General features: G+C 38.3%; 1 protein-coding gene and 1 pseudogene across 1 annotated transcript in view; one reads left to right on the top strand and one right to left on the bottom strand.

Annotated features, from left to right (window-relative positions):
* FHIP2A (FHF complex subunit HOOK interacting protein 2A) overlaps positions 1-3,504 on the bottom strand; it is a 52,074-nt gene extending 48,570 nt beyond the window's left edge. Inside the window, exon 1 of the mRNA XM_069099029.1 lies at positions 3,143-3,504. Coding sequence (XP_068955130.1) covers positions 3,143-3,187 — 45 coding nt within the window. The 5' untranslated portion in view covers positions 3,188-3,504. The remainder of the gene's footprint in view (positions 1-3,142) is intronic.
* Positions 3,397-25,677, top strand: LOC138168357 (carbonic anhydrase 2 pseudogene; annotated as a pseudogene).
* Positions 25,678-26,494: the final 817 nt, after the last annotated feature.

Below are 26,494 nucleotides of genomic sequence, written 5' to 3'. Positions count from 1 at the left end.
GAGGGAAATAAGATTTTACACAAAAACTGAAAGTAAACATGATTATCCCCCTTCGCAATGTCTTGGGGATATTACCCTATCTATGGCGAAACATGCTCCTTAATACTAGAATTAGACAAGCAAAGAATTTAAAGCAAAGAAAGGCAATTTATTTCCCCTTTAGGTGCTTCACATGATACAGTTCCCAAATCATCTAAAAATACATCTCAGATGTGTGGCATGTAACACTGATCTGTTTACTGGCAATAAACAGAGGATTACAGTTGTATAATGGATGGTTTTTAAGAGCACACAGGAGCTAGTCAAAGCTGAAGTGGGCTAGCTGGAATTTTGCTAAAAGAATTTTTCTTGATCAATAGATTTTTTTTTCAAGATGTGAATTTCCCACATAAATACAAAATAGGCTACCTTATTAAAATTTTAAAATAATGCAAATATCCTTGCAAATAGTTTAGTTGCAACTAAGATAAAATTAAATAAGAAACCTTTATTTAGCAAAATTTTCACTTGTAAACTGTTTTAATGCATGTTCACAAACTGCTTGACAACTCTAATGATTCAGCAAACAGAAGAAAAATAAGTTGCAAGATATGGCATAGACTGAAGAAGCCTGGAAAGCAATTAATATCAAGAGGGCTAAAAATGATTTAAAAATTATTCAGCACAGGCACTGGAAGAAAAACAATACCACTTTCCAGTATTCTCCATGAAACCCCTATAATTATACACTTGGAAAGCTGCATTCTGACTAAATCACGGATCAGAGGGAAACCATAGAAAATCAACAGAATGAGCTAAGAATAAAGACTTGTATGAGGGAAAAATATTCTAAGAGTTAAATTAATACAGTTGGGATTAAAAATATGACTATGGAATAAAGTTCTTTGAATACTGAAAGAGAAGACATGCCAAAATAGTGGAGACAACAGAATACTCAAATTTTAAGATTTAATACAATATTTAATGAGAAGCTGGGCAGAAAAAGAACTGAGCTCAAAGCCAGGAAGACCTGATTTGAATCTGTCTTCTGACACATACTGGCTGGCTGTGTGACCCTGGGCAAGTCACTTTACTTTTGGAAGGCTCTAGAGAACTCTCAAGACTATGAGTAGCAGAGAAGATGCTGAAATACAGTAGTAGAGAGTTTCCCCACTGGGAATTCCCTATATCACTGAAATCACATTTCCAGTTCCTATTCCGTATCTGATAATAGGATAAAATTTTAAAAGTGCAAAGTTGTTCAGACTACAAAGAAGCAAATTCTAATAAAATCAAGCAACACAGGAGAGTAAACAGAGGAGACAACACTGGCTTAAAACATTAACACTAAACTAAAAGTTCTACAAAATGTTTAAATTCATAGGGCCACCTTACTTCCTAAGATTACAGGAAAAAAGGATTGTTGATTTCCGTCAACAACTAGAAGGAAACCAAAGAATTCAACATCATAGAGATAGTCTTTGGATGCTAACAACACTTGTTATTACAAAAGTTAAGATAAATAAAAGCAGAAAACCTGGGCCTTAGAATAGCCTCAAATTTTATTGGGAAAAGAGGGAAGAAAGGTTCTCTTCTGATCTTTTCAAAGGCAACTGCTATATATATATATGTATTTATATTTACATATGTATTTATATATATATATAATCCTTAAATGATGAATGATCTGAAACAATGACAGATCTTTTATTTGCAATGACCTAGAATAATTTACTATAATAAATGAAAATATATTTTTAAAAATCCATGCTATTCTAAATGGAAGGAATTTTAATTATCTTTGGAATATAACATTAAGGATGATACTAATTAACAACCTAAGTGAGGTGGACAAAGAAAACTAATAAATGTACACTATAGTTGAGTTTTAAAATCTATCCTATCTTCTCTAGCTGCAATACTATTCTTAAATGTTGAAAATTTCACTTCCTGATCTCATACTGTACAAGTTTTCCCCACAGTGCTTCCAATAGAGCTAAAATCAACATCTCTCAATTTAAACTCTTACTTGACAAAAGTTGTGTGTTGTGTTTTTCTAAATTTTATTTTGTTAACAAGTCCAATAAAGGAATTATAACTATTGGGAAGATTACATTGCTAATTAAATAGCTTGTCAAATGATAAACTCAAGAATTAAAACACTATTTTTAAAAAACTGAACATGGAATTAGACTATTAAAAAAGCTATTTCAAGTTGGGGAAAATTAATCTAAACATTATCAGCTTTAAAATAAGGCAAGAATTTTCTTTTTAAAATAACAAGTCACTGTTACATTTTCTGTTTGCTCATTTACCTACTTCTCTCTTCCTCCCTTATTTATTAGAGAGCATCTTTATGTACATGTATCTGAAATTCTGAAGAAGTAAACAGAATTGCTGGATCTACCAGCAAAAAAAAAAAGATCCAAGAAAGGAAACAGATGGCTTCAGTGAAAGCTCCGGTATTGTTTAAATCCACACTTCATTAATACCCTCCTCCCTCCCAAGCCCCATTTCAGAAAAGCAAAAATCAATCTAGTGCACCTGAGGGCCTGGTGAAAAAAAGAAAAGAGTCAGTAGGGGCTTATGAAAGGAGCCGTGCTCAACTGGGCCCAGAAAGGTCGGGGAGCACAGCGAGGAAACACCTCTTTCTTCCTTACAAGAAAACCAAAACAACCCCTGGGGGTCCAGTTCTTCGCTTTGTTTGGGCTCGGCCCGGAAGGCTTTTTCCAGGATAGGGCTAACGGTCCAGGAAGCTGAGGGGTGGGGGGGCCCTGCTCCGGTCCAGGTGTCAGGAGGCCCGCCTCCGCTTAGATGGAGTGGGAATGGAATGGGGGGGCCCTGGCTGCGCCCCACACCCCGCCGTGCCGGACGCAGAGGCCCCAGACCCGCAGCGCCGGGCTCGGGGCCACGAGCCCTGGTAACCGTCTTCTCCTTCCTCCTTCCTTCCCCCGCCATGACTGGGACCTGAGGCACCAGCCCCGGGGAGGCCGGGATGAACCCCGAGCCCTCCAGGGTCTCCTCTCCGCCTCTAGAAGGCCTCCCTGGCCGAGCCCGCGACCCTCGCGGGGTGCCCGGGCCATTCCCCTGAGTTCCGGGCCCGCCAGGTAGGCCCTGCGGGGATCCCCGGCCTGCTGTGCTACCCGCGACCCCACGGCCTTACCGCCTCCACGGCGTGCTGCAGGATGGACGTGAACTTGGAGAACATCCTGTCCCGGGACTGCAGCAGCTTCTCCCGGGACGACCTGGAGAGCTCTTCGATCCGCCGCCGCCGCCCCTGCTGCGGCTGCCGGGGCCGCTCCAGAGTGAAGGCCGGTGCGGCGCGGGGCGCGGGGCGGGACGAACGGAGAGAGGGAAGGAGGGAGGGAAAGGGCACGGGCAGCGGGGACCCAGCGGGGCGGCCCGGGAACACCGGGAATGGAGGAGAGGACTAGAGAAGGCCGCCGGGGACCCCTGAGGCTACAGCTCGGCAGACACCGTGGCACTGTGCTGACACCGCGCTCCTTCCGCCCGCCGCCGCTCCGCCCTCCCAGGCCGCCAGGGGGCGCGGCCGAGGCTTCCCGGCCCCGCCCCTCCGTCCGCGGGAGGGAAGAGGGGGCGGGGGGAGGGGGGGGGGGGGGGGAGGAGGGACGGGGCTGACCCAGGATGCTCGGTGCCAACCTGGGAAAGAAGGCATGGAAAAGAACCGACCCTTTGGGTTTGCCAGGACCCGACTTCGTAGGAGGTGCACGTAGATCTAGTGAATTCCTTATTTATTCGTTTATTTTTACTTTAAAAAAAGAATTGGATTGGTGAAAAGACTGGGATCTGTCTGGGACGGTGAAAGACCACACCACAGTTCTTGGCACGTGGTCTGCCCCAAGAGAATATAAGCCCCATGAGGGTTGAGACTTTTCTGTCTTTGTGTCCCCAGCACTTGGCACAGAGCCTGTCATATAGTAGGCACTTAATAAATGCTTGTGGACTAACTACTAAGTGGTTGACATGGGCCAAGCACTGTGTTAAGTGAGCCCAGAGAATACTAAGAAAGGCTAATATGTACGAAGGAAACATGCGCTAAGTACATGGAAGGCTGCGTTTTTATTCATTTATTTTTAAAACCAGGGTAGTGAGAAGCTGGAGATCTGGAATTGTGTGAAGGGCTCCTGTTCAGGTCAGTATGTCGGTCAACAAACATTTTATTAAGCACCAGACTCCGCTAAGTCTGCGGATACAAAGAAAGAAAGAAAAATAAGTAAAACAGGATCCTTGCTCCCCAAGAACTTTTCCATTAAAGGAAGAAACACCGTGTCAATATGTATATATGAGATATCTATATACCAAGATGAAAGATCAAGTATAATAATATAAGGGGTGGAGGGACCCTAGCTTTTGAAAGAACTTTAGAATATTGGTCATTTAAATCATGCCTTGAGAAAAGACAGCTCGCTGAGAATAAGGGGGACTGAAGTAGGTCAGTTTTGTTGATAAACAGCTGATCAGTGTTAATACAATATAACAGGGTCTTGTGTATGGGGAATGTAATCAGTTAAATAGAATGGAATGCAGAAAATGATTACTTTGTTTCCCCCTCGGTGTGAGAAGTTTAAAAGTAGTGTGAAGGTCTAGGGAAGAAGCAGAGGAAACACTTTTAAGGGGGAGAGGCTGTACACTGACTTCTGACTAAATAAAACATGCATATCTTTAAGGGAAGTATCAAATATGCTATTCGGAGAATCCTTAAAATAGATATAAAAGTCAGGTCGAAGGGAATTTATCTACTGAGCTGGCCAACAGAAATGTTCACTTTATAGAGTTCTGTGGAAGTTTGTTCTTATTTTATTATTTATTGGTATTTTAAAAATTAAAGCATTTTAAAACTCACATGAAGTTCATGATGGGATGAGAATCATAGGATTCTAAAATCATAGGATTTAGCAGTGAAAAGGACCTTAAAATCATCTGTTTCAACATTTCCATTTTACAGATGAGAAAACTGAGGCCTATAGAGATTAAATGACTTTCCCAAAACCTTGTGCTCTGTACTGAAAGGTCATGACTAGTGAGTACTGGGTGAAAATTTGAAACTCTTTGTTATTGAAAAAAAATGAAGGTGAAATGGAAGAAAGGGTCAGAAATGAAACAAAAGTGTCTAAAGTCAAGATTTTAGGGAAGAGAAAAGGTAAATAGGCCCTATTTCCCCCTTTCTCCATTTTTGTTCCCTTCATTCCTAATTCCTGTTCATTTGCAGGCACATTTGTCTTTAGCTTTTTGTATCCTAAGTTCATAGAGTCAGGCTGCCTCTGATGTTATTGCTACTGTTGACAGTACAGTTGCCTTGAAAACACAACCTTTCATCTGGATAATTGTGTCAGGCTTGACCTAGCCCCCACCCCTTTTTTAAAAATCATACTACTTGACTTGGTTGGTTACAAGTACTAACTGTAATTAATTTCCTACCCTAATTGTTATGCATTTATATGGCATTTTATATTTACAATGTGGCTTACAACCACTAATTGTATGGAGTGGTCTATTTAAAAACAGACCTCATTTAGAGTTGTTTGCATTACACAGTATCTGTCCTGATTGTCAATCTGTGTATACCAACTATACACAATAAAATGTATTTCTTTGCTTTACAATGACTCTTTCTCCATCCAATTTCTAGGTATAAAGACAGAAAAATTGGGCTAAAATTGTCATTTAGGAGGTAGAAAAATATTCTTTCTCATTCTAGAGACAATGATACATCAATACTAATTTTATGTGTATTTTGCTGATGTGTTCTGATTTGAGGAACAGTGGGGAGATTTCCTAAACCCTTGGGCTATTTGGACATTAATGTTCGAAATCCCACAACTTGGATTTTGACCTCTTTGGCATATATTGTCCTCAAAAAAATCTGCATATTTTAATTGGAGAAAATATTCATTAAGCCTTATCAGTCATGAGTTTTCTAGTTCTTTTTTTAAATGTGTTTTGATAGAAAACAGAGGGGAAAAAAACAAGGGACTTCTACCTTCCCTACATGAGAGACACTTTAAAGGGGTGGGGGAAACTAAGGGAACAGAAAACAAACTTTGTTTTATTTTCCATTTTGTCTCAGTCTGAACCTTTGCACTGGAAGGTCTCATTACCCAACACATCCTCCTTTACCTGTACTCTTTTTTCTCTAGCTGTACCCCATTCTTAGAATGTTCTCCCTCCCCTCTACCACCTGACTTCCTTTAAGTCCCAGCTAAAAATACACTATCTACAGGTAACTTTTCCTAATCCTTCTATCGATTACCTCCCATTTATTCTGTATATAGCTTATTTGTACATAATTATTAGCATGTTGCCTCCTCCATTAAATTGTGGGCTCTTCTAGGGCAGGGAGAGGCTTTTGCCTTCCCTGTCTTTATATTTCAGGTGCTTGGCACAATGCCTGGCAGGCAGTAGGTGCTTAATAAATGCTTACTGCCTGACCTTTAAATCTGCCCCCAAAGAGGAAATTCCATTACTTGCTAATGAGTCCTTGCTTTATGTTAATGTATTGCGTTTCTACATATAGTTTTTAAAAATGTTTATTGTAAGACCTCTTTTCATTTGTCCCATTATTCAGTGACTTTTCCTTCTTTTAGGTTCCCTTCATTGATATTTTTCTCCCTATCCAGACCATTGTGACAGTAATCTGGTTATTCTCCCTCCTTTTTCAAGAAGTTTAATACCAGGTTCACAACCTTACTTTTTACCCCAACTCCTGCCTTTATACTCATGAAGTTCAACATATATATTAATGCCCCCACTTGGTCATCATCCTCCTTAATCCACATGACCCACACTTTCAATCCATCTCAGCTACACATAGAAATGGTCATACCCTTGATATCATTATCACTCATGTGTTATATTTCTATGATCAATTCTCTGATCATCATCTCCCATCCTTTCAAGTCTCTCTGTGGTCCACTCTTTCTAAGTCTATTCTTGGTCATCCAACCAGTCTACACTGAAATTCTCTCCTAGACTGTCACCTCAACTCTGTCTTCATTTTCCTCTCATTCAGTTCTTGACCCTATAGCTAACCAGCTCATCAGTACACTACTGTCATCTCTAAAATCTCTTATCCCTGTTTTCTATTGCTTGCGAAAGTTTCCCACCATCAACCTTTTCTTTTCCTACTCCTGAATGGCACTGTAAGTAGTCATATAATTACTGAACCACGGTTTAGCATATTCAGTATAAATACTGAACCATACTGACCCGATCAGATTGGGTCCACTGCAAATTTATGTTAATGAAAATCCCAACGAGGCTTCACTTATATAGCATTTAATTTCATTTTTCTTTATGGATTCAATCACAATGGTTGTTCAAAATATTTTGCTTTTACCTGAATCCTTCTGCAATTCACCTTCCCCCCTCCCTCTCAATGAAATACTTCACCATGTACTTGACTAAGAAAATAGAGACTTTTTGTTATGAACTGTCTCTTCTATATCCCCACTGACATAATTTTCCATTTTCTCCATCTTTGCCCTGTGTCTAATAAGGAGGTGACCTTTGTCACTAAGACTGATCACTTCTACTTGTGCCCTTGATCCCATTCCCTCCCAGTTCCCCAAAAGCTTAAACTCCCTCCCCCTTTCTCTAGTCTTCAGTCTCTCTATAACTACTTCCTAGCCACCTACAAATATGACTATCACTTTTCCATTCTTAAAATTTCACTTAACCCTCCCATCTCCTCAGGCTACCACATTCTTTCTCTTTCCCTTTCACAGCCAAACTTTTAAGGGAAAAAAGTTATCTTCTCATATCTCTTCTCAAGGGCCATGTTTGTTTTTTCTTTCTGTAACACTCACTTTCAATTGTTTGGTAGTTGTTCTTTCGATTTACATTGTTGTAGTCATTGGCTCTGATTCCTTTCAATCTGCATGATTCCATGTAAGTTTTTCTTTCTGTATGCATCATATTAATTATTTCTAATAGTACATCAATATTCAATTATATACACCACAGTTTGTTTAGTCATTCCCTAACCCATGAGCATTTACTTTGTTTCTAGTTCTTTGCTACTGTAAAAAGTACTCCTATAAACAAAAATATGTTTAGCAGTATAATGATGCTATGTATCTGATAAGTGTTAGCCAACCTCTGACTAGAGGCAACACCAAATGCCCAGGACTGTCCATTCCAGTTCTAATTGTTAGGATGTTTTTTCCCCCCAAGTCTAAATTTTTCTCTTGGAACTTTGACTCATTTTTCCTGTGGTTCTTCTATTTGGGGCCAAATACAACAAATTTAATCCTTCTCATATGTGCCAATCCTTCAAAATTTTTAGTAGAACTATCATCCCCCTTGAATCTTCCCAAGTAAAACATACAGAGATCCTTCAATGAAAAGACTCAAGGCCCTTCAAGCTCTTGGTTGCCTTATGGAAGCTTATTCATCTTTCTACTAAACTGGGATACCTAGAACTGAGCACAATATTCCAAATATAGTCTGACCAGGACAAAGTACTGTGGGCTTACCACATCTGTATTTCTGAAAACTATGCATTTCTTCATGAGGCCAAAGATCATATTGGATTTTTTTCTGCTACATCACATTGTTGTCTTATATTGAGTGTACATTCTCCTAAACTCCCAGATATTCATCCTGCTATATAATCACAACCCTTCTCCCATCTTGTATTTGGAAAGTCATTAAAAAAAAAAGATATATAAGACTTTGAGTTTCATTTTATTAGATTCAGTCCATTATTCTGGGCTGTCAAGATTTATTTTTTTATATCCCAAATCAGTCAGCCATTGTGTTAACTATTTCTCTCAGCTATTTGTTGTCTCCAAATTTGTTAAGCATCCGTCTATGCCTTTCTCTATATCATAGGTAAGAAATGATAAAAAGGACATGATTAGCACACATTCCCTAGAGCATTATACAGAACACTTTCCTCAAGGGGACATCAAATCATTAATGACTATTCTTTGAATTCAGTTATTCAACCATTTTGAAATCTGACATCATCTAGGCAACATCTCTCTACCTTTTCAATTAAAAACAATATGTGCTATTTTGTCAAACACTTTGCTAAAATCTAGGTAAATTACAACTACAATATTCCCATTTTTGTTAATGATACTTCCTAATTATGGACTGCGATATGGATAACTACTGAGTAAACATCTATTGAAATATTCCATAGGCATCTCAAGCTCTACATATCTAAAATAGAACTAATTTTCCCCACATACAAATTCACCTCTCATTCACTTATTTCCATCAAGGGTATTAGTATTACTATCCTTTAAGTTACACAGTTTGGCAAACTCAAAGTTGTCCTCGACACTTCCCTTTTATTGGTCCTCTCCCCCATCTAATTAGTTCCCAAGTCTTGTCAATTCTACCTCACGCCAAACACACATAACAACTCTCACATCCATCCTTTTCCCTCTATGCACACAACCATTACCCTAGTTCAGGTCCTTAGTATCTCTTGCCCAGAACATTTCATTTACCTCCTAACCAGTCACCCTGCTTTCACTCTCTCACAGTTATCAAAGGGATAATCATAAAGCACAGTTCTGTCCATGTCCCTGTCCTGCTCAAGAAGTTTCAGTAGCTCCCAACTGCCTTGGGGACAAAATACAAATTCCTATACTTGGCCTTTGAAGTCTTTCATGGTCTATGTCTAATATATCTTTCCATAATAGTTTCACATGTTTTCCCCTCATATACTTTCTGTCTTAGTTAAATTGGCCAACTTGCTAATTTATATAACATTCCATTTCCTACCTCCATGACTTTGCAAAGGCTGCCTCCCATGCCAGAAATATCTTTCTTCACTTCTACCTCTTAGAATTTCTAGCTTCTTTCAAAGTTCAACGCAAGTGTCATTTCCACTAAGCCTTTCCTGGTTCTCCCAGTTGGAAGTGCTCTCTCTGCCAAAATTATTATTTTGTATCGATTTGTCTGAGGATGTGTATCACCTTGGTACAATATGAGCTTTTTGAGAGCAGGAACTTTTTTGTTTCAGTCTTTGTCTCCCCAGCACTTACACACTGTCCCATATAGTACTAAATAAATGCTTATTGAAAGAATGAGGATGCTTGGAATGTACTTCCTCCTTAGATCTGACTCTTAACTCAAGTCCTTCCTCTTAAACGAGGTCTTTCCTGATTCCCCCAGCTGCTAATGCTTCAACCTTCAAATTATCTTGTATCTACTTTTTATATGTTTTTTGTGTGTCTTTTTCAGTGTGTGTGAATACACTTGCTTATTTCCTCTAATAGACTACAAGTTTTTTGAGAAGAAGGACTCCTTTATTTTTGCATTTGTAATTCTAAAAGGGGATTGGCCTGTGTGGGCCCAGTACTTCTTGACCAGTCCCCTATTACATAAATCAGACATCTAGCATAATGTCTGACACATTAGTAAATTTTTTTGTTGATTGATTCTTGACAGATAGTTGAGAAAAGTGCACTGAAAGAATAGAAATTTTAATGGGAAGTGGTGAGTGTGATAATGTGGGAGCATAAAGGAAGCCAAGGAATGGGAGACTAAATAGATGAAAGGTAAAGGGACTCAGAAATGGAAGGTGAGAGAGATTGTATTTACTCTGTTTTCTGCCACCATCCCCAGGGTATAATGTGCCTAGTATCATAATGAAAAAGAATGGAAAGGAATAGCTACAAATAGGATCAGAACCACATAATTTTTTTTAAATCCCACTAAAATTCCATTTCAAAGCACTTAAAAGTAATAACATTTGGTTTTATATAGATTCTTTGAATTGGATATGAATATCAGGTAGTTGAAAAGGCATTTATTAATTAAACAGGAATCATAACATTGTTGCTGTCATCCTTAAAGCACAAATATTCCATATGCTTTCTGTTTTCTTGACAGATATCAGAGTAGCAAGAGACTACTTCTCCCCTGTTGTAGTCTAGACATGATATTTATATACCTTATGCCTTGTGGTCCTCAGGACATGAGGAGGAAAGGCAGCCCAGGATTGGTCAATAAGCAAATCATAGAGTAGAAGCAGGAAATGGTCTATACTCTCCTATTCTTTTATTGTGCTTCTAGTAGGATAATCTCTCCTGAATCTACTTTTCTTCCTCTCACTTGACACCCCTTTCCACTGCTACTTCTTCCCATACTTCTCCTTATCCATTTCATCCTTAACCCTCCTCAATTTCTATGCTTTCCTATCATCTTAAACCCTCCTCTATTGTCTAAAAAAAAAAAAGACAATGCCCATTTCTCTACATTTCTCCCTCTCACATGGTTCTCATCTTCTAGTGTTTGTTGAAGCTTAGTTTTCTCATGAAGACACTTCATCTCTTCACACCATCTTCAAAGCTTTCTATTCCTTTTATACTGCCTGACAGTCACTTGAAAAAATATGACATATTCCATGGTTGATTTTAGACTTTTCTTTCCCACCATCACTAGACTCATTCACCTTCGAAAGTTCACTCCATCTTGGTGAGATGATTGTTGCTCTCATTTGTGGAATTTTAGTCACTCCTCTTCCTTCCCAATAAGTCCAGGACGCATATGATTCTGCATTTGAACTCCTTCCCCTCTTTGAATGTACTGGTCTCCCCAAAGAAAGATAAGAAAATGGTACATTGCAGGAATATCTGCATAATTAATGTGAATGCATAAGAGTGGAATATGGGGGCAGCTAGGTGGCACAGTGAATAGAGCACCAGCACTGGTCAGAAGGACCTGAGTTCAAATCCAGCCTCAGACACTTAATACACACACAAAAACAAAAAACTAGCCATGTGACCTTGGGCAAGTCACTTAACCCCAATTGCCCTACCAAAAAAAAAGCAAAAAAAATTATAATAGTGGAATGTGAAAGGACCAAGTGTGAGAAACAACAAGTAACCAGGTCAACTAGAATATAAAGGGCATAGGCATTGGGGTAGTAAGGTGAAATATGTCTGGAAATATTGGTGCAACCAAATTATGTAGGCTTTTTAAAAGCTTACTGAGCTATTTCTATTTTATCTTAAAGTCTTTGAGCAGGAAAGTGATATACTTTTTGATAGACCTGTGCATTATGAAGATAATTTTAGTGCCTGGATGAATTAGAGAAGAGAGACACCAGAAAAAGGAAGATAAGTCAGGAGACTATTACAATAGGACAGGCAAAAAGTCAACATCACAAAGACTACAGATATTATAACTACTTTTAAAAAGCAAAAAGACCAAAATAATGTCAAAATGGGTACATGATTTAGAAATAAAGGCTGATACTATAAGCAAACTGAGAAAGCAAAGAATAGTTTACCTATCAAATTTATGGAGAATGAAAGAATTTATGACCAAATAAGAGAGAATGTTATGTAATACAAAATGGATAATTTTGATTACATGAAATTGAAAATTTTTTGCACAAACAAAGCCAATGCAACCAAGATTAGGAGGGAAGCAGAAAATTGGGAAAGAATTTTTTACAACCACTGTCTCTGGTAAAGGCCTCATTTCCAAATATATAGAGAACTGAGTCAAATTAATAAGAATACGAATCATGAGGGGCAGAGTCAAGATGGCAGAGTAGAAGCAGGACCTCTACACATCTCCGGCTTCCACCTTCCCCAATTCATATAAAAGAAGACTCTGAACAAACGTTGGAGCTGCAGAACCCACAAAATGACACAGAGAAGCTAACCTCCCACTGAGGACAGCCTGGCAGGCCAGCAGGAATCAATCGGTCAGCACAGTGCTCTGGGAGCCTAGACCAGGCCAGCCTGAGCCAGAGGCTTTAGCCCCAGGGCGGGCCTGACCAGCCACCAGCCGGAGGGACTCCAGACCACCAGCAGCTGCAGCAGTTTCCAGAATTATCAACACATAGATGTGAAGGAAAAAGTGAGAAGTCAGTGCAGTGCGGACTTTGGGACACAGTAGTTGGGAGTGCCTCGGTTTTTGCCCCCAGGGCAAGAAGCCACTGAGGAGCCAGAGCTGTGCCCTGCAGCCATGTAGCAGCTTCAGCCCTGACCTGCAGAGTGCAGGGGGACCAAGCAACCAGTCTGAGTAGTAATCGCTCTTGCTTTAACCTGCTTGGATCTGGATTGCGGTCTAGAGTGGAGATCCTGGGGTGTGTGTCCAGCTTGCCAAAGCATGTGGAGACTTCAACAAGGGCACCCAACTAATACCTCTGGCAGCTGAGAAAACCCCAGAGTTTGATACAAAGCTCCCCTGTCTGGTAGCAGAGTCCTACTGTGGCAAAAAGCCCAAAAGTCAAGTAATTAAGTGGCAACATGACGAGGCAAAGGAAACAAAGCAAACAGAAGAACCCAACATTAGAATCCTACTTTGGGGACAAAAAGGATCAAAGCATGGAACAGGAGGAAGACAGTGAAGTCAGAATTCCTGCACCAAAAGCTTCAAAGGAAAATATGAGCTGGTTACAGGCCATAGAGGACCTTAAGAAGCAGATAAGAGAAGTGGAAGAAAAACTGGGAAGAGAAATGAGAACAATGCAAGAAAATTACAAAATGAGAGTCAACAGCCTGATTGAGGAAAATAATACCTTAATAAAAGAGACTAACTCAAATGGCAAAAGAGGCTCAAAAAGGCAACAATGAGAAGAATGTCTTAAAAAGCCGAATTTGCCAGATGGAAAAAGAATCTCAAAAACTAACTGAGGAGAATCATTCCTTCAGAATTAGATTGAAGCAAATGGAAGCAAATGACTTTATGAGAAATCAAGATGCTCTTAAATGGATCTGAACAAATGAAAGAATAGAAGGCAATGTGAAATATCTCATGGGAAAAACCACTGACCTGGAAAATAGATCCAGAAAAGATAATTTAAAAATTATTGGACTACCTGAAAACCATGATCAAAGAAAGAACCTAGAAATCATCCTCCAAGAAATTCTCCAGGAAAACTGCCCTGATGTTTTAGAACTAGAGGGCAAAATAGAAGGGTGGAAGAATCTACTGATCACTTCCTGAAAAAGATCCCAAAAAGAAAACTCTTAGAAATATTATAGCCAGGTTACAAAATACCCAGATTAAGGAGAGAATATTACAAGCAGCCAGGAAGAAACAATTTGAATATTGTGGAAACACAATCAGGATAACCCAGGATCCTGCAGCTTCTACACTGAGAGATTGAAGGGTTTGGAATGTGATATTCCGGAGGTCAAAGGAGCAGGGATTACAATCAAGAGTCACCTACCCAGCAAAACTGAGTATCATGTTTCAGGGGGAAATATGGTCATTTAGTGGAATAGAGGACTTTCAAGCATTCTTTTTTTTTTTTTTGGCCTTTTGGAGGGCAATTGGGGTTAAGTAACTTGCCCAAGGTTACACGGCTAGTTTTTTGTGTGTGGGTGTGGGTGTTAAGTGTCTGAGGCTGGAACTGAACTCGGGTCCTCTTGACTCCAGGGCCGGCACTTTACACACTGCACCATCTAGCTGCCCCTCAAGCATTTTTGATGAAAAAAACAGAGTTGCATAGAAAATTTGACATTCAGATACAAGAAGCAAGAGAAGCATGAGAAGGTAAACAGGGAAAAGAAACCATAAGGAACTTATCAGTATAAAATAGTTGAAGGGAATATATATGTCTATATATGAGGGTATATGGGCATATGAATACATACGTGAATGTGTGTATATATGTTTACAGGTACACATAGATAGAGGGCACAGGAAAAATTTAATAGGAAGGGATGATACTTAAAAGGTAAAATTAAGAGGTGAGGGGCGGCCATGTGGTGCAGTGAGTAAGAGCGCTGGCCCCAGAGTTGGGAGACCTGGGATCGGTTCCGGCCTCAGATACTTAACATGCACACAAAATAACTGGCCATGCAACCTTGAGCAAGTTACTTAACCCCAATTGCTTTTTTAAAAAATTTAAGAGGTAAGAGAGGAATATAATGAGAGGAGATGGGGAGAGACAGAATGGGGTAAACTATCTCATATAGAAGAGGCAAGGGAAAATGGTTACAATGGAGGGGAAGAATAGGAAAGCAAAAGGGAATGGGTCAACCTTATTCTCATTGAATTTGTCTTGGGGAGGGAATAAAATATCTAGAGTTGTTGTTACCTTCATTCTCAAACAGGACCATGACATCAGGGAGGTGATACCATGACATGTAAGTGAATTAAATTTAGCCTCACTTTCTCCTCTGGAGCCATCTGGGCCAGTCATCCTCAATATCTTGAGAGATACTGAATGAAGTGATAGAGTTTTCAGACAACTGAAAGAGATTGAACAAAAGATATTTAAGGATTTGAAGTGACTGTGATGATAACCAAAATATTACAAATGTATTATTAAATATCATTTATTCAATAAATTGGAAAATAGGCAGCTAGGTGGCTCAGTGTCCTGAATTGGACCTGGAGTCAGGAAGATCTGAATTCAAATCCAACCACAGACATTACTAGCTATGTGACCCTAGACAAGTCACTTAGCCTATCTCTGCCTTAGTTTCTTCATCACTAAAATGGAGATAGTAATAGCACCTACCTCACAAGGATCCAATGAGATAATATGTAAAATGCTTTGCTAATCTTAAAGCATTATACAAATACTAGCTATTATTATCAATATACATATATATGTATATCTTTGCATATACATATGTATGCATATATCTCTGTTTCATGTATATGTTTGGAAATTTTAACAGTCATTTAAATATAGATAAAATGAGAGTGAGTATTAATAGAAACACATCTTTGTGGGCTCAGGGACTACAGAAGTAAGAGAGTAACCACCTACAAGGGTTACCTCTAGAACCTGAGGGAGAAGGTTTCCATTCCTTTGGGGAATCCCAGCCTAAAAGTGAAGTGAATCAGGGGAATGAGGTCAGAGAGTTTCTAAGATTTGGAAAATTATTGAACATGGAGGTGGGGGAAAGATGAGGGAAAAGTCAAGATTGACTATGAGGTTACAATCCCAGGTGGCTGAAAGGATTTTGGTGATGTCAGCCATTTAGGCATAAAGATCATTAAGTTACATCTGTTGAATTTGTAATACCATGGGACATTTAGGTGGAAATTTTCAGGAGATGGTGATGTGAAATTGAAGTTCAGGAGAAAAATTTAGGTTGAATTTGAGAGTCATTTATGTAGATTTAATTCAACCCTTGGGAATATAAAAATAACCAAAGGAGAGAGTATAGATGGGGGAAAAGGAGATGAATGTACAGAATGGAACCTTGGGGTGATATCTTAAGAAGAAAGGGTGATGATCCAGCAAGGAAAACTGAGAAGAAATCAGACAAATCAGAAAAACCAGCAGAGTAGTATATGGAGGATCTTGAACCTGGAGTTACAAGTTTTAATTACAATCCATTAAAAGATTGGAAGGCTTTAGAATATGATATTCCAGAGGACAAAGGATCTAGGATTACAGCCAAGCATCACCTACCCAGCAAAACTGAGTATAAGCCTTAAGAGGGGAAAATGGATATTCAATGAAATAGAGGACTTTTAAACATTCTTGATGAAAAGACCAGAGCTGAATAGAAAATTTGACTTTCAATTTCAAGATTCAAGAGAAACATTAAAAGGCAAACGGGAACGGGAAATCATAAGGGACTCACGTTAAATTGTTTACATTCCTACTTGGGAAGTGGATACTTGTAACTCATAAGAACTTTCTCATTATTACAGCAGTTACAAGAAGTATATATAGGCAAAGGGTGCAGGTGTGAGTTGAATATGAAGGGATAGTATCTAAAAAGTAAAATTAAGGGGTGAGAAAGGAATTTGCTAGGAGAATTGGAAAGGGAAAAGTAGAATGGGGGTAAATTATCTCACATAAAAGAGGCAAGAAAAATTTTATAATGGAGGGAAAGAAGGGAGAGGTGGGGGGGGGGTAAGTGAACCTTACTCTCAAAAAACAATCAATTAGGTATAGAAATCTATCTTGCCCTACAGGAAGGTAGGAGGGGAAGGGGATAAGAGAAGAGGTGTGTGTGTGTGATAGAAGGGAGAGCAGATTCAGGGAGGGGATAGTCAGAAGCAAAACAACTTTTTAGGAGGGATAGGGTAAAAGGAGAGAGAGAATAGGATAAACAGAGGGTGGGAAATAGGATGAAGGGAAATACGGTTAGCAATATTAACTGTTAAAGTAATTTTGAAGCAAGTTTTACTGATAAAAGCCTCATTTCTCAAACATATAGAAAACTGAGTTAAATTTATAAAAATAAGAGCCATTCCCCAATTGATAAATGATAAAAAAAGATATGAATAGTTTCAAAGTAATCACATTTTTAAAAAGCTATGAATAGTTTTCAAAGTAATCAAAATTATCTATAGCCATATAAAAAATGTTTTAACCCACTATTAATTGGAGAAATGCAAATTAAAACAATTCTGAGGTACTACCTCATACCTCTTAGACTGGCTAATGGTACAGAACAGGAAAATGACAAATGATGGAGAGAATGTAGGAAAAAAAGAGACATTAACACGTTGTTGATAGAGTTGTGAATTGATCCAACCAGTCTGTAGAGCAATTTGCAACTATGCCCAAAGTGCTATAAAATCATGCATACCCTACTACCTAGCAATACCACTACTAGGTCTGTATCCCAAAAGAGATTAAAAAAAAAAGGAAAAGGACTTATATATACAAAAATATTTGTAGCAATTCTTTTCTGGGGACAAAGAATTGGAAATTGAGGGGGTGCCCATCAATTGGCAAATGGCTGCACAAATTGTAGTATGTGATTATGATGGAATATTATTGTACTATAAGAAATGATGAACAGGATATTCTCAGGAAAATCTGGAAAGAATTACACAAACTGACACAAAGTGAAATACACTATGTAAAAAGCAACAGCAATATTGTAAGATTATCAGCTGTGAATGACTTAGCTATTCTCAGCAATACAATGATCCAAGACAACTCTGAAGGATTTATGATGAAAAATACTATCTATCCCCAGAGAAATAACTGATGGTGTCTGAATACAGATTGAAGCATACCTTTTTGAACTTTATTTTTCTTGAAGTTTGTTTGTTTTTTGGTTTATATTTTCTTTTACAACATGACTATTATGGAAATGTTTTGCATGCCTACACATGTATAACCTATATAGAATTGCTTGCCTTCTCAGTGAGAGAGAGTGCATAGGGAGGGAGGGAGGGAATTTGGAACTCAAAGTTTTAAAAACAAATGATAAAAACTGTTTTTGCATGTAAATGGGTAAAAATAAAGTACTAAATATTTAAGAGGCAATGGACTCTTGGAGAGTTTAATTGTCGTCCTATGAAGAGTATGAGTGGAAATCTTTTAACACTCATTCTGGGGAACTACCTGTCCTAGATGAGGAGAAACTGAATGAGGTACAGAGAAAAGGATGAAGAGAAGGTCTTTCCAGATAGAACTGTTCAAATGCTTATCTTGTGAAGAAACATGAAGAAAATTTTTGAGAAAAGATGTTCATTGATATCTTTAGAGAACTGAATGATGGTACAGAATTAGGTAGAAATAAACAGTTGTGGTGAGGGTTAAATTGACTTCAACTGTAATCTTTCTTAGAACTGATATAAATAATTATTTATTCCTTAGTATTAAGTGTAGGAGATTGGAAGAGAAAGAGAGACAGAGACAGAAAATAATATTTAACAAACGGGTAGGGAGACAATTATAGTAACTAATAAGTACATATTAAAACATACCTCTTGTTTACCTTAGAAGCTATAATGAAGATGAATCAAGAAAATGAGGTAATAGAATATAAATCAAGAAATTATCCCTTTACATAAGACAGACAGGTGGTCAACCTAAGCCATTGCTGCACAAGGGAGGACAGTATCCAGGAGGAGAGAGTAAGAAAAGGCCAATGGATTTAGTGGTTAAGAAATCATTAACAATCTACTAAACTAATGTTTAGTAGAGAAATGGGGTCAGAATCCAGATTACAAAAGCTAGAAAAATGAGATGGTAAGGAAGAGGAGGCAGTAGATACACAGATAGATAGATAGGTAGATAGATAGATAGATAGATAGATAGATAGATAGATAGATAGATAGATAGATAGATAGAGGTATATAAATATATACTTATAGATAAGTATAGAGATCTTGGTATAGAGATATATACCTATGTCTCTATCTATATGTCTATGCCCATGCCTATCTGTATCTTTATATACATAGGTACATACCTCTGTGTGTGTGTGTGTGTGTGTGTGTGTGTCTGTCTGTCTGTCTCTTTCTCCAGTAGTTTGGTGTTGAAAGGGAGAAAATATATTGAGCAGCAGCTTAAGGATGTGTCAAGATAGGGTGAAAGTCTTTTTTTCTTTCCCAAGTATGAGATAGTTGGACATGTTTTTAGACAAAAGAGGAACAGGGAGAGAAAAAGGAAATAATTAGTTCTTGTGAGATGGTATCTAAATCATTGATATATTTAGGAAATTCAAATAACAACTAAGAAACCAGAGCCTAACTAACCCTCTTAAAGTTCCTCATTTGTGCAGAGGGTAGACAATACAATTGTATATGTACATATACATATATATATAATTTTTTTTTCCGAACCCAATTTTAGAACTTATTAGAACATACTCAAGGTCTCTATATTTCATTAGAATAATTCATATTTGACACATATAATCATCCAATCTTGTTACTTTCTCAAAATATGTCCCAGCTATTCATTTCATGTATTAAATTTTTACTCTAGCAATTGACTCAGTTATTCACTTCAGCTCCTCATTCTCCCCTTAAGAGGATGAGATACTGTTAAGGATCTACTCTTATGCACAGACACATAGGTAACAGCACTCTTTGTAAGTAGGGATGACTTATACACTTACGTTTAATGGCCACACAAATTAATTTACCTGAGATGCTTATTTTACTTAGATTGTAATAAAAGACCCGGGATGGAATGGATATGTAAATAGCCTAAGTAATCATGTTCAAATGGAATAGATATTGCATTCACATAGACTACTACATTTAAATACTCTCTAAACATGGGGACATATTTAAGGTAAATCTTGAATAATTTACTTGCATTTCAAAGCATGCTCTATATACAGGTTTATTTTGAGACCTAACCTTATACATGAATATGTAACTGATAATAGGCAGATGACAAACCTAAGTACCTCTTAACTTAGTTGCTTAGGATGAGAAAAGGACTATAACTTCAGATGGAATAACTTTAAATCTTATGTATTTGCATCTTATTATAATAACTTAGGTGTGTTCCAGCATCTGTCTTTTAGATAAAGATTTAATATTGTGTTCATATCTTTTACTGACCACCTGCCATGATTATAGAAATTTGCCATAAAAGCAAAAAGAGGAACATAACTATAGTAAGGAGAAAATTGATGCCTGCATCAAAATGGGCAAAGGACAAACTGAAGAGTGTGGAATGATTGGACATGAGCCAGACAGGATCTGTCATAGCATTTCCCATTTATTGATCAGAGAGTAGCATTTATATAATGAATGTAAAACAATTATCTCTTAGATTCCCATGAGAAAATGTTTAATGTCCTTGTTCATTGACATACATCTGTATGTTTTAATGGCCTTGTTCACTTATATAAATCCATATGTTTTAATGTCCTTTTCCCCTTGCATGCATCTATGTCTGGTTCACTGCTTGGTTATCAAGTCCTAAACTCTTGCAAGTCAGGAAGAGATGGTGAGTCAATATTAAGACAAAATATAGCCTTCACGGGGAGCTGGCTTGGGAGAAATTCTGGACCAGATTCTTCCCTTATGGACCAGGTCAGAGACTTGCCCTCAACAGAAAATGTTCCCCCAGCTTGATGTCAATTCCTGGTAAAAGTCATACAGACAGCCAATTGTATTGTCAAAATGTCACAGCCAGGCTCAGAATTAGCCAGGTAGGAATTTTTTCTCTTCAGTAGGAAATATTATACTGGGGAAATCAATTAAGGAGAGTCCTACCTTAGCTCATCCCAAAAATTGCTATCTCAACTCTTCCCTGAGACAGAAATCCATCTATAGCAGTTTATAGATGTCACGCCCATAGAGCTATTGGCATTATGGATCGTTGGCTCCATGACATTTCCAATTACTATACCTGGAATCAGACTCAGAATAACATTAATTACAGTCCCATAAGATTTAACCTTAAACAACAATCACTAGTCATAACTTGGGGCTAGATTTAGTTATCATTACTTTTATGTTGTTGAGAATAAGTATTATAACTTGACCTCTTAAGTTCCTAAGGTTTAATCTGTTAAGATTAGGTTGACTCAAGATGTAACTTCAATACCATTCCAGGAATAACTTCATAAATTCAGTAATTACATATCATCCCATATGTCGCTACTATAATATAAACCTTGTAAAAAGGTGTTAGTAATATGAGAGGATCTCATTTTCTCAGTAGCCATATTCTGGAGTTTTCACAAGATATGGGGGCACCTTGCAGCAGCAGAGTCACTCCAGGCAGAGTAGTAAGGGGATGGGTGGAAGAACTAAAGAACTGGATCAAAGCACCTGAGGCTGCCTTTCTCCTCTGTTCTTAAAATGAAAAACTTACTAATGCCAGTAGGGCAGAGCATTGGTACCATTCATGTAATAGTTATACCTCAGATTTCCAGATATTGAGAGATTTTGCTGCCAAGTTAAGATGTAGTTTTAAATAGCTAAATAATTTAGGTGGAACTTACTTTGTTAATGTGAGATGACTTGTAAACATTCCCATTCTAGCTGTATGTGAAGCTAATTCTTAGATCCCTGAGTCATGCTGCTCTCAGGTTTAAGCATTATGGAATCTTATGCCATATCACCAGCAGAACTGATAGAAAATTATAGAATTATAACTGTGCCCTGTAATGGTAATGGGATTTGAAGATCTTCCATGCACCTTGTATTGGCAAGCTAACAGGTACTTAGCACTTAGTTTCAAGTTCATAATTTTGTCAAGTATTAAGACCCATAGTGGGATGAACTTGCTGACACAGGAAGGGGTGGGGCAGGGAGGAGCTAATACCACATATAAAGAGAGGCTCAGGCCAGAGAGGGAAGAGATTTTGAGAACAGAACTTGTGGTGACAACTTCTTCTGAGAGTCAGCCAGAACTTCTACTGAGGACTTCTGCTGAGAACTGCTGGGCACGAGAACTGCTGGGAGCTAGGACTGCTGGGAGCAAGCAGTGTGGAGGATGAGCAGCTACCGTTGCTACCGAGAGTAAAGAGAGGAGGATCCTTGCCTGATGGAGCCTGTTTTGTTTTGAAGGCTTGGGAATGTGGGTGTTCACTGCATTAGCTATGTGTACCAACTTCGTGGCTACTGTAATGACTTTGACTTTCTGGTTTGGGGATTTGGCTTTCTGGTATTTGAATAAATGCTGAAAAAATAAAAAGCAAAAAAAAAACAAAAACAAAAAGGGGTGGCTAGGTGGTACAGTGAATAGAGCACCAGCCCTGGAGTCAGGAGGACCTGAATTCAAATCCAGCTTCAGACACTTAACACAAAAACTAGCTGCCATGTGACCTTGGGCAAGTCACTTAACCCTAATTGCCCTAAAAAACACAACAAAAATAAATGCTTTGGTTCTGTCCTCCATGTGGAGAGCCTGTTACATTTTGTGATTCACAACTACACCAGCATATTTATATTCACTGTGGGTGTTGTGAATATTGCATTGTTGTTACATGCCCAAACAGTAAGTCTCAAATATCTTATCAGATAAATCAACAAAGGAATTTTTAAGCCATTATTATAATACTCAACTTTTAGACAACCTTTTAACAGCTGATTATCCAAATTATGTCATTTTTTCTAACAGTGTTTGTGTTATCAAGTTTCACAATATAAGCATGCAATTAATTTTACATTAACAGTATTAGGAAATATCTATAAGACTCTACCAGTTTAGATTTGTAACTATTATGATTAGGTTAGCTCAGAGTATGCTGAGCTAAATATTATTAGCCATTATTAATAAATTTTCTCACTCTAATATTCTACATATTGAACTGGTAGGGTAAAGAGTTTAGCCTTCCTCAGAACAAAGTCCTTGAGAATTTTACAGATTACAAAGAGAATTAATACAGTGATTCCCAATTTGCAGGACATAAGGAAACACTTAAGGTATTATATGTCCTACCGTATATAAAACAGAATGGCACACTTAAGAATCAAAATAGTCAACATTTATAGAGTGCTTAATGGGCAAGGCCTGATGCTAAGTACTCTACAAATGAATTTCTTACACCCAGAAAAGTGGGTGGGCCCAACTACCAGTAGTTTATTTAACTTCATTTATAGTGGGCTAGAAAGTCAAGGCTTAAAAAATTCTTCAGGTAATATGGAATAATGAGTAGGGAAGCTGATTAAATCTCTTCTCTTTGTAATTTCTAACTCTCTACTAAAAGTAAATTACCATACTAATTTATACTACTGGCAAGACTGGTAAGATCTTAGAACTCTTTTTTTCATAGATATAGACATTTTAAGAGATCTTTGCTATATCAACTGCACAGAAAACCATTATCACTATGTTTTATATTTCCAAATAGTTTTCAAATAATCAGTCAGGTAAATGACCGCAAGTAGAGACCTGCAGCAACTAGTAGTCACAGAGAGAACCTTCAGCCAGAACTAAACACCTGAATAGCCATTGAGTCCCTTGAAAGAGGTGCCTAGACTGGTTCACCATACTCAAGGGCTTGGCAGGTCCTGCCCACACCATTCAGTTGTGGAATCTGAACCAATAGCTACCCCTGCCTTTCCCTGCATTGAGCAAAACAAGAAAAAGTCTGAACACCATAAGAAAATATTTGATTTCAGCAACTCCCTGGGGATAAATCCTGAAGAGGATAATGACCCTACAGCAAGTCAAAGTAATGCCTCAGATTAGAAAAGATCCTGGATGTGGACTGCAGGAAGATCTGAAGAAAATTAAACAAGAAATAAAGAATGAAAATGTGAAGTATGAAAGAATGGTAAGGAAAAGTTATACCTTAAAATAGAAAGTGAAAAACATAACTCAAGAAGTAAATGCCCTAAAAATTAGAATGGGTTAGACAAAAAAAATAACTCAATAATACAATAAGAAATATCAAAACAAACAAAAAAATTGGAGGAAAAAGTGAAAATTCGAGAATCAGAGGGCAAAATGAAAATAGAAAGATTCTGCTAAAATAAAATTTGCAGGAATATCATAGACAAAAACCAGAGCCCTCGGGTCAAAGAAAAATATGTTACAAAGACTCAAAAAGAAGGAATTCAAATATCAAAGAGCCACAATAAGAATTACACAAGATTTGGCAACTGCCGTGATGAAAGAGAGGGAGAGGTAAGAGTATTAAATACCAAATGGCAAGAAATAAAGGTTTACAAGCAAAAACAACCTATCCTTTATCCTAAAGGGGAAAAAATTACTTTTAATGAAACAGAATATTTTCAGTCATACTTGATGAAAATAACAAAAATAACAGAACCAACCCTGGATTCTTTGCTATTCTCTGAACAAGACAAGACATTCCATCTCTCAACTCTGGGAATTTTCAGTAGACTATCCTCTATGTCTGGAATTCTCTCACTCCTTAAATTATCCCCTGGCTTCCTTCAAGTCTCACCTTCTCCAAGAAGCCTTTTCCAACAGGCTTGTTATAATCAGTGCAGAGGTACAACCCAAGAGCTAATTATTATGAACAGCTTACAAGACCACGTCCCAACATCACTGGGGATTTGAGTGGGGCTTCAATGGGCCAGAATGCTGGCATAAGGTTTTTCCTATTGCCCATGGAAAATGATAGCCTCCTGTGGAAGTGGAAATGCAGTATACCGTGTTTCCCCGATAATAAGACACTGTCTTATTCTTTTTTTTGGACAGAAAAACGCCAGAGGGCTTATTTTCAGGGGAGGGCTTATTTTAATGAACATTGACAGCAATTTTAATAAACAGGCAAATGTGAACAAAAAAATGTACCTTTATTCAATAAGCAAATCACTGGGGAAGAACAGGATGACGTGCTCACTGCTGCAGCTCTGATTGGATGCAGCTCGGAGAGCAGCGTGCATTTCACGGGGCGGGGGGGGGGGGAACGGTGCATACAGAGGGTACCGTAATGTAGCGTGTAGCGCAGGGGATCACCTTCACTACAGTAGCAATCTCAATAGGGCTTATTTTAGAGGAATCTTACACAGTAAGGGGAGGGCTTATTTTTGGGATAGGTCTTATTATCGGGGAAACACGGTAACAGTACTCTGAAACCTTTGTAGTTCCCCATGACCTCTCTACTGCTGTGAGGATCCTCAACAATGATCACTCTTTCAGCACTGAGTTTAATGATTACACTGATAGATCAGTGCTACATGGAAGACACCCGATTGGGAACTACTGGTTTATCCAATTTCATTTTCACTGGGGCTCCAATGGGAGCCAGGGTTCTGAGCACATTGTGGATGGAAAGCAATATGCAGCTGAGCTTCACTTTGTTCTTTGGAATACAAAATATGAGAGTTTCAAAGTTGCAGTGGACTATTGGATCTTTTTAGAGGTAGGAAGTGCTAAACCAAGACTTCAGGAAATCATTTTCATTCTGAATAAAATTCCAACAAAGGGTGAATATGCAGTCTTCACTGACTTTAACTTGATTTGTTTAGTTCCTGAGTCACTGGAATTTTATACTTATACTGGCTCACTAATCACTCTTCCTGTCTTGGAATGTGACCTGGATTGCCTTACAAGAGCCCATCTGTGTGAGCCATGAACAGATAGTGAAATTCTAGAGCCTTTACTTCACTTCTACTGGTGAAAGTCCTTTGAAACGCATGATGTGCAACTGGAGCCTCATTCAGCCCCTCAGTGGCAGGACAATTAGATCTTTCAAATGTTGATTTCTGAGGGAAATGACCCTCTAGCTGAGCACAAATAATTCTATACACTGGCAGTATCTCCACTGGTCTCTATCCTTTTGTATCTATACCTGATACTCTTTCTCATAAAATGTAAAAAGGTTGTAGACCAAGTTAAAATATTCTTAATGTATGAACTCAATAACCTACAAGTGCAGACCCAGTGCTTGGCAAGGTGAGGCTGACCTACAGTGATAGCAATGCTTTTTCTGTGACAAGGAACTGATGAGGTATGGGCTCTGGGAACCCCCTTGAAGTCTGATTAAATTGTTCCATTGGATGAGGCATTTGCATGAGGCCATAAGCCTTACATTGTGCCTGGGCCAGACCTCTGTTACTAGCCCAGCCCTCCATTGTCCATCTACTTCCCACCCTTGATCCTATCAAAATATCAATCCACCCTTGAACTGGCCTAGCCTACCATTGTCTTTCAGCTCCAGGTAGCCTCCACTTCCCACTCTTAATCAATCATTGACCTCATCTGACTTCTCCTGAAGACCCTCCCCAAACTCCTCCTCTAGACTACCCCTAGATTCCTCCCACAACCTTCTGTATATAAGATACCATCTTGTCTCCATGTTTGTGAGAGCACCATAGAATGACCTAGCACACATGTGAAGTGAATCTCCACATATGATGAGGACACTGTCCTTATTTGTAACTCAGAGGGAATCAGAATGATATCTCTAGT

The sequence above is a fragment of the Petaurus breviceps genome, unplaced genomic scaffold, assembly GCF_028583685.1.
Source record: "Petaurus breviceps papuanus isolate PSGF00001 unplaced genomic scaffold, PetGlider_PUasm1.0 37, whole genome shotgun sequence".
In the NCBI taxonomy this organism is placed as follows: domain Eukaryota; kingdom Metazoa; phylum Chordata; class Mammalia; order Diprotodontia; family Petauridae; genus Petaurus; species Petaurus breviceps.
The sequence above is the reverse complement of the archived record's forward strand: the minus strand, read 5'-3'. Positions and strand labels throughout refer to the sequence as shown.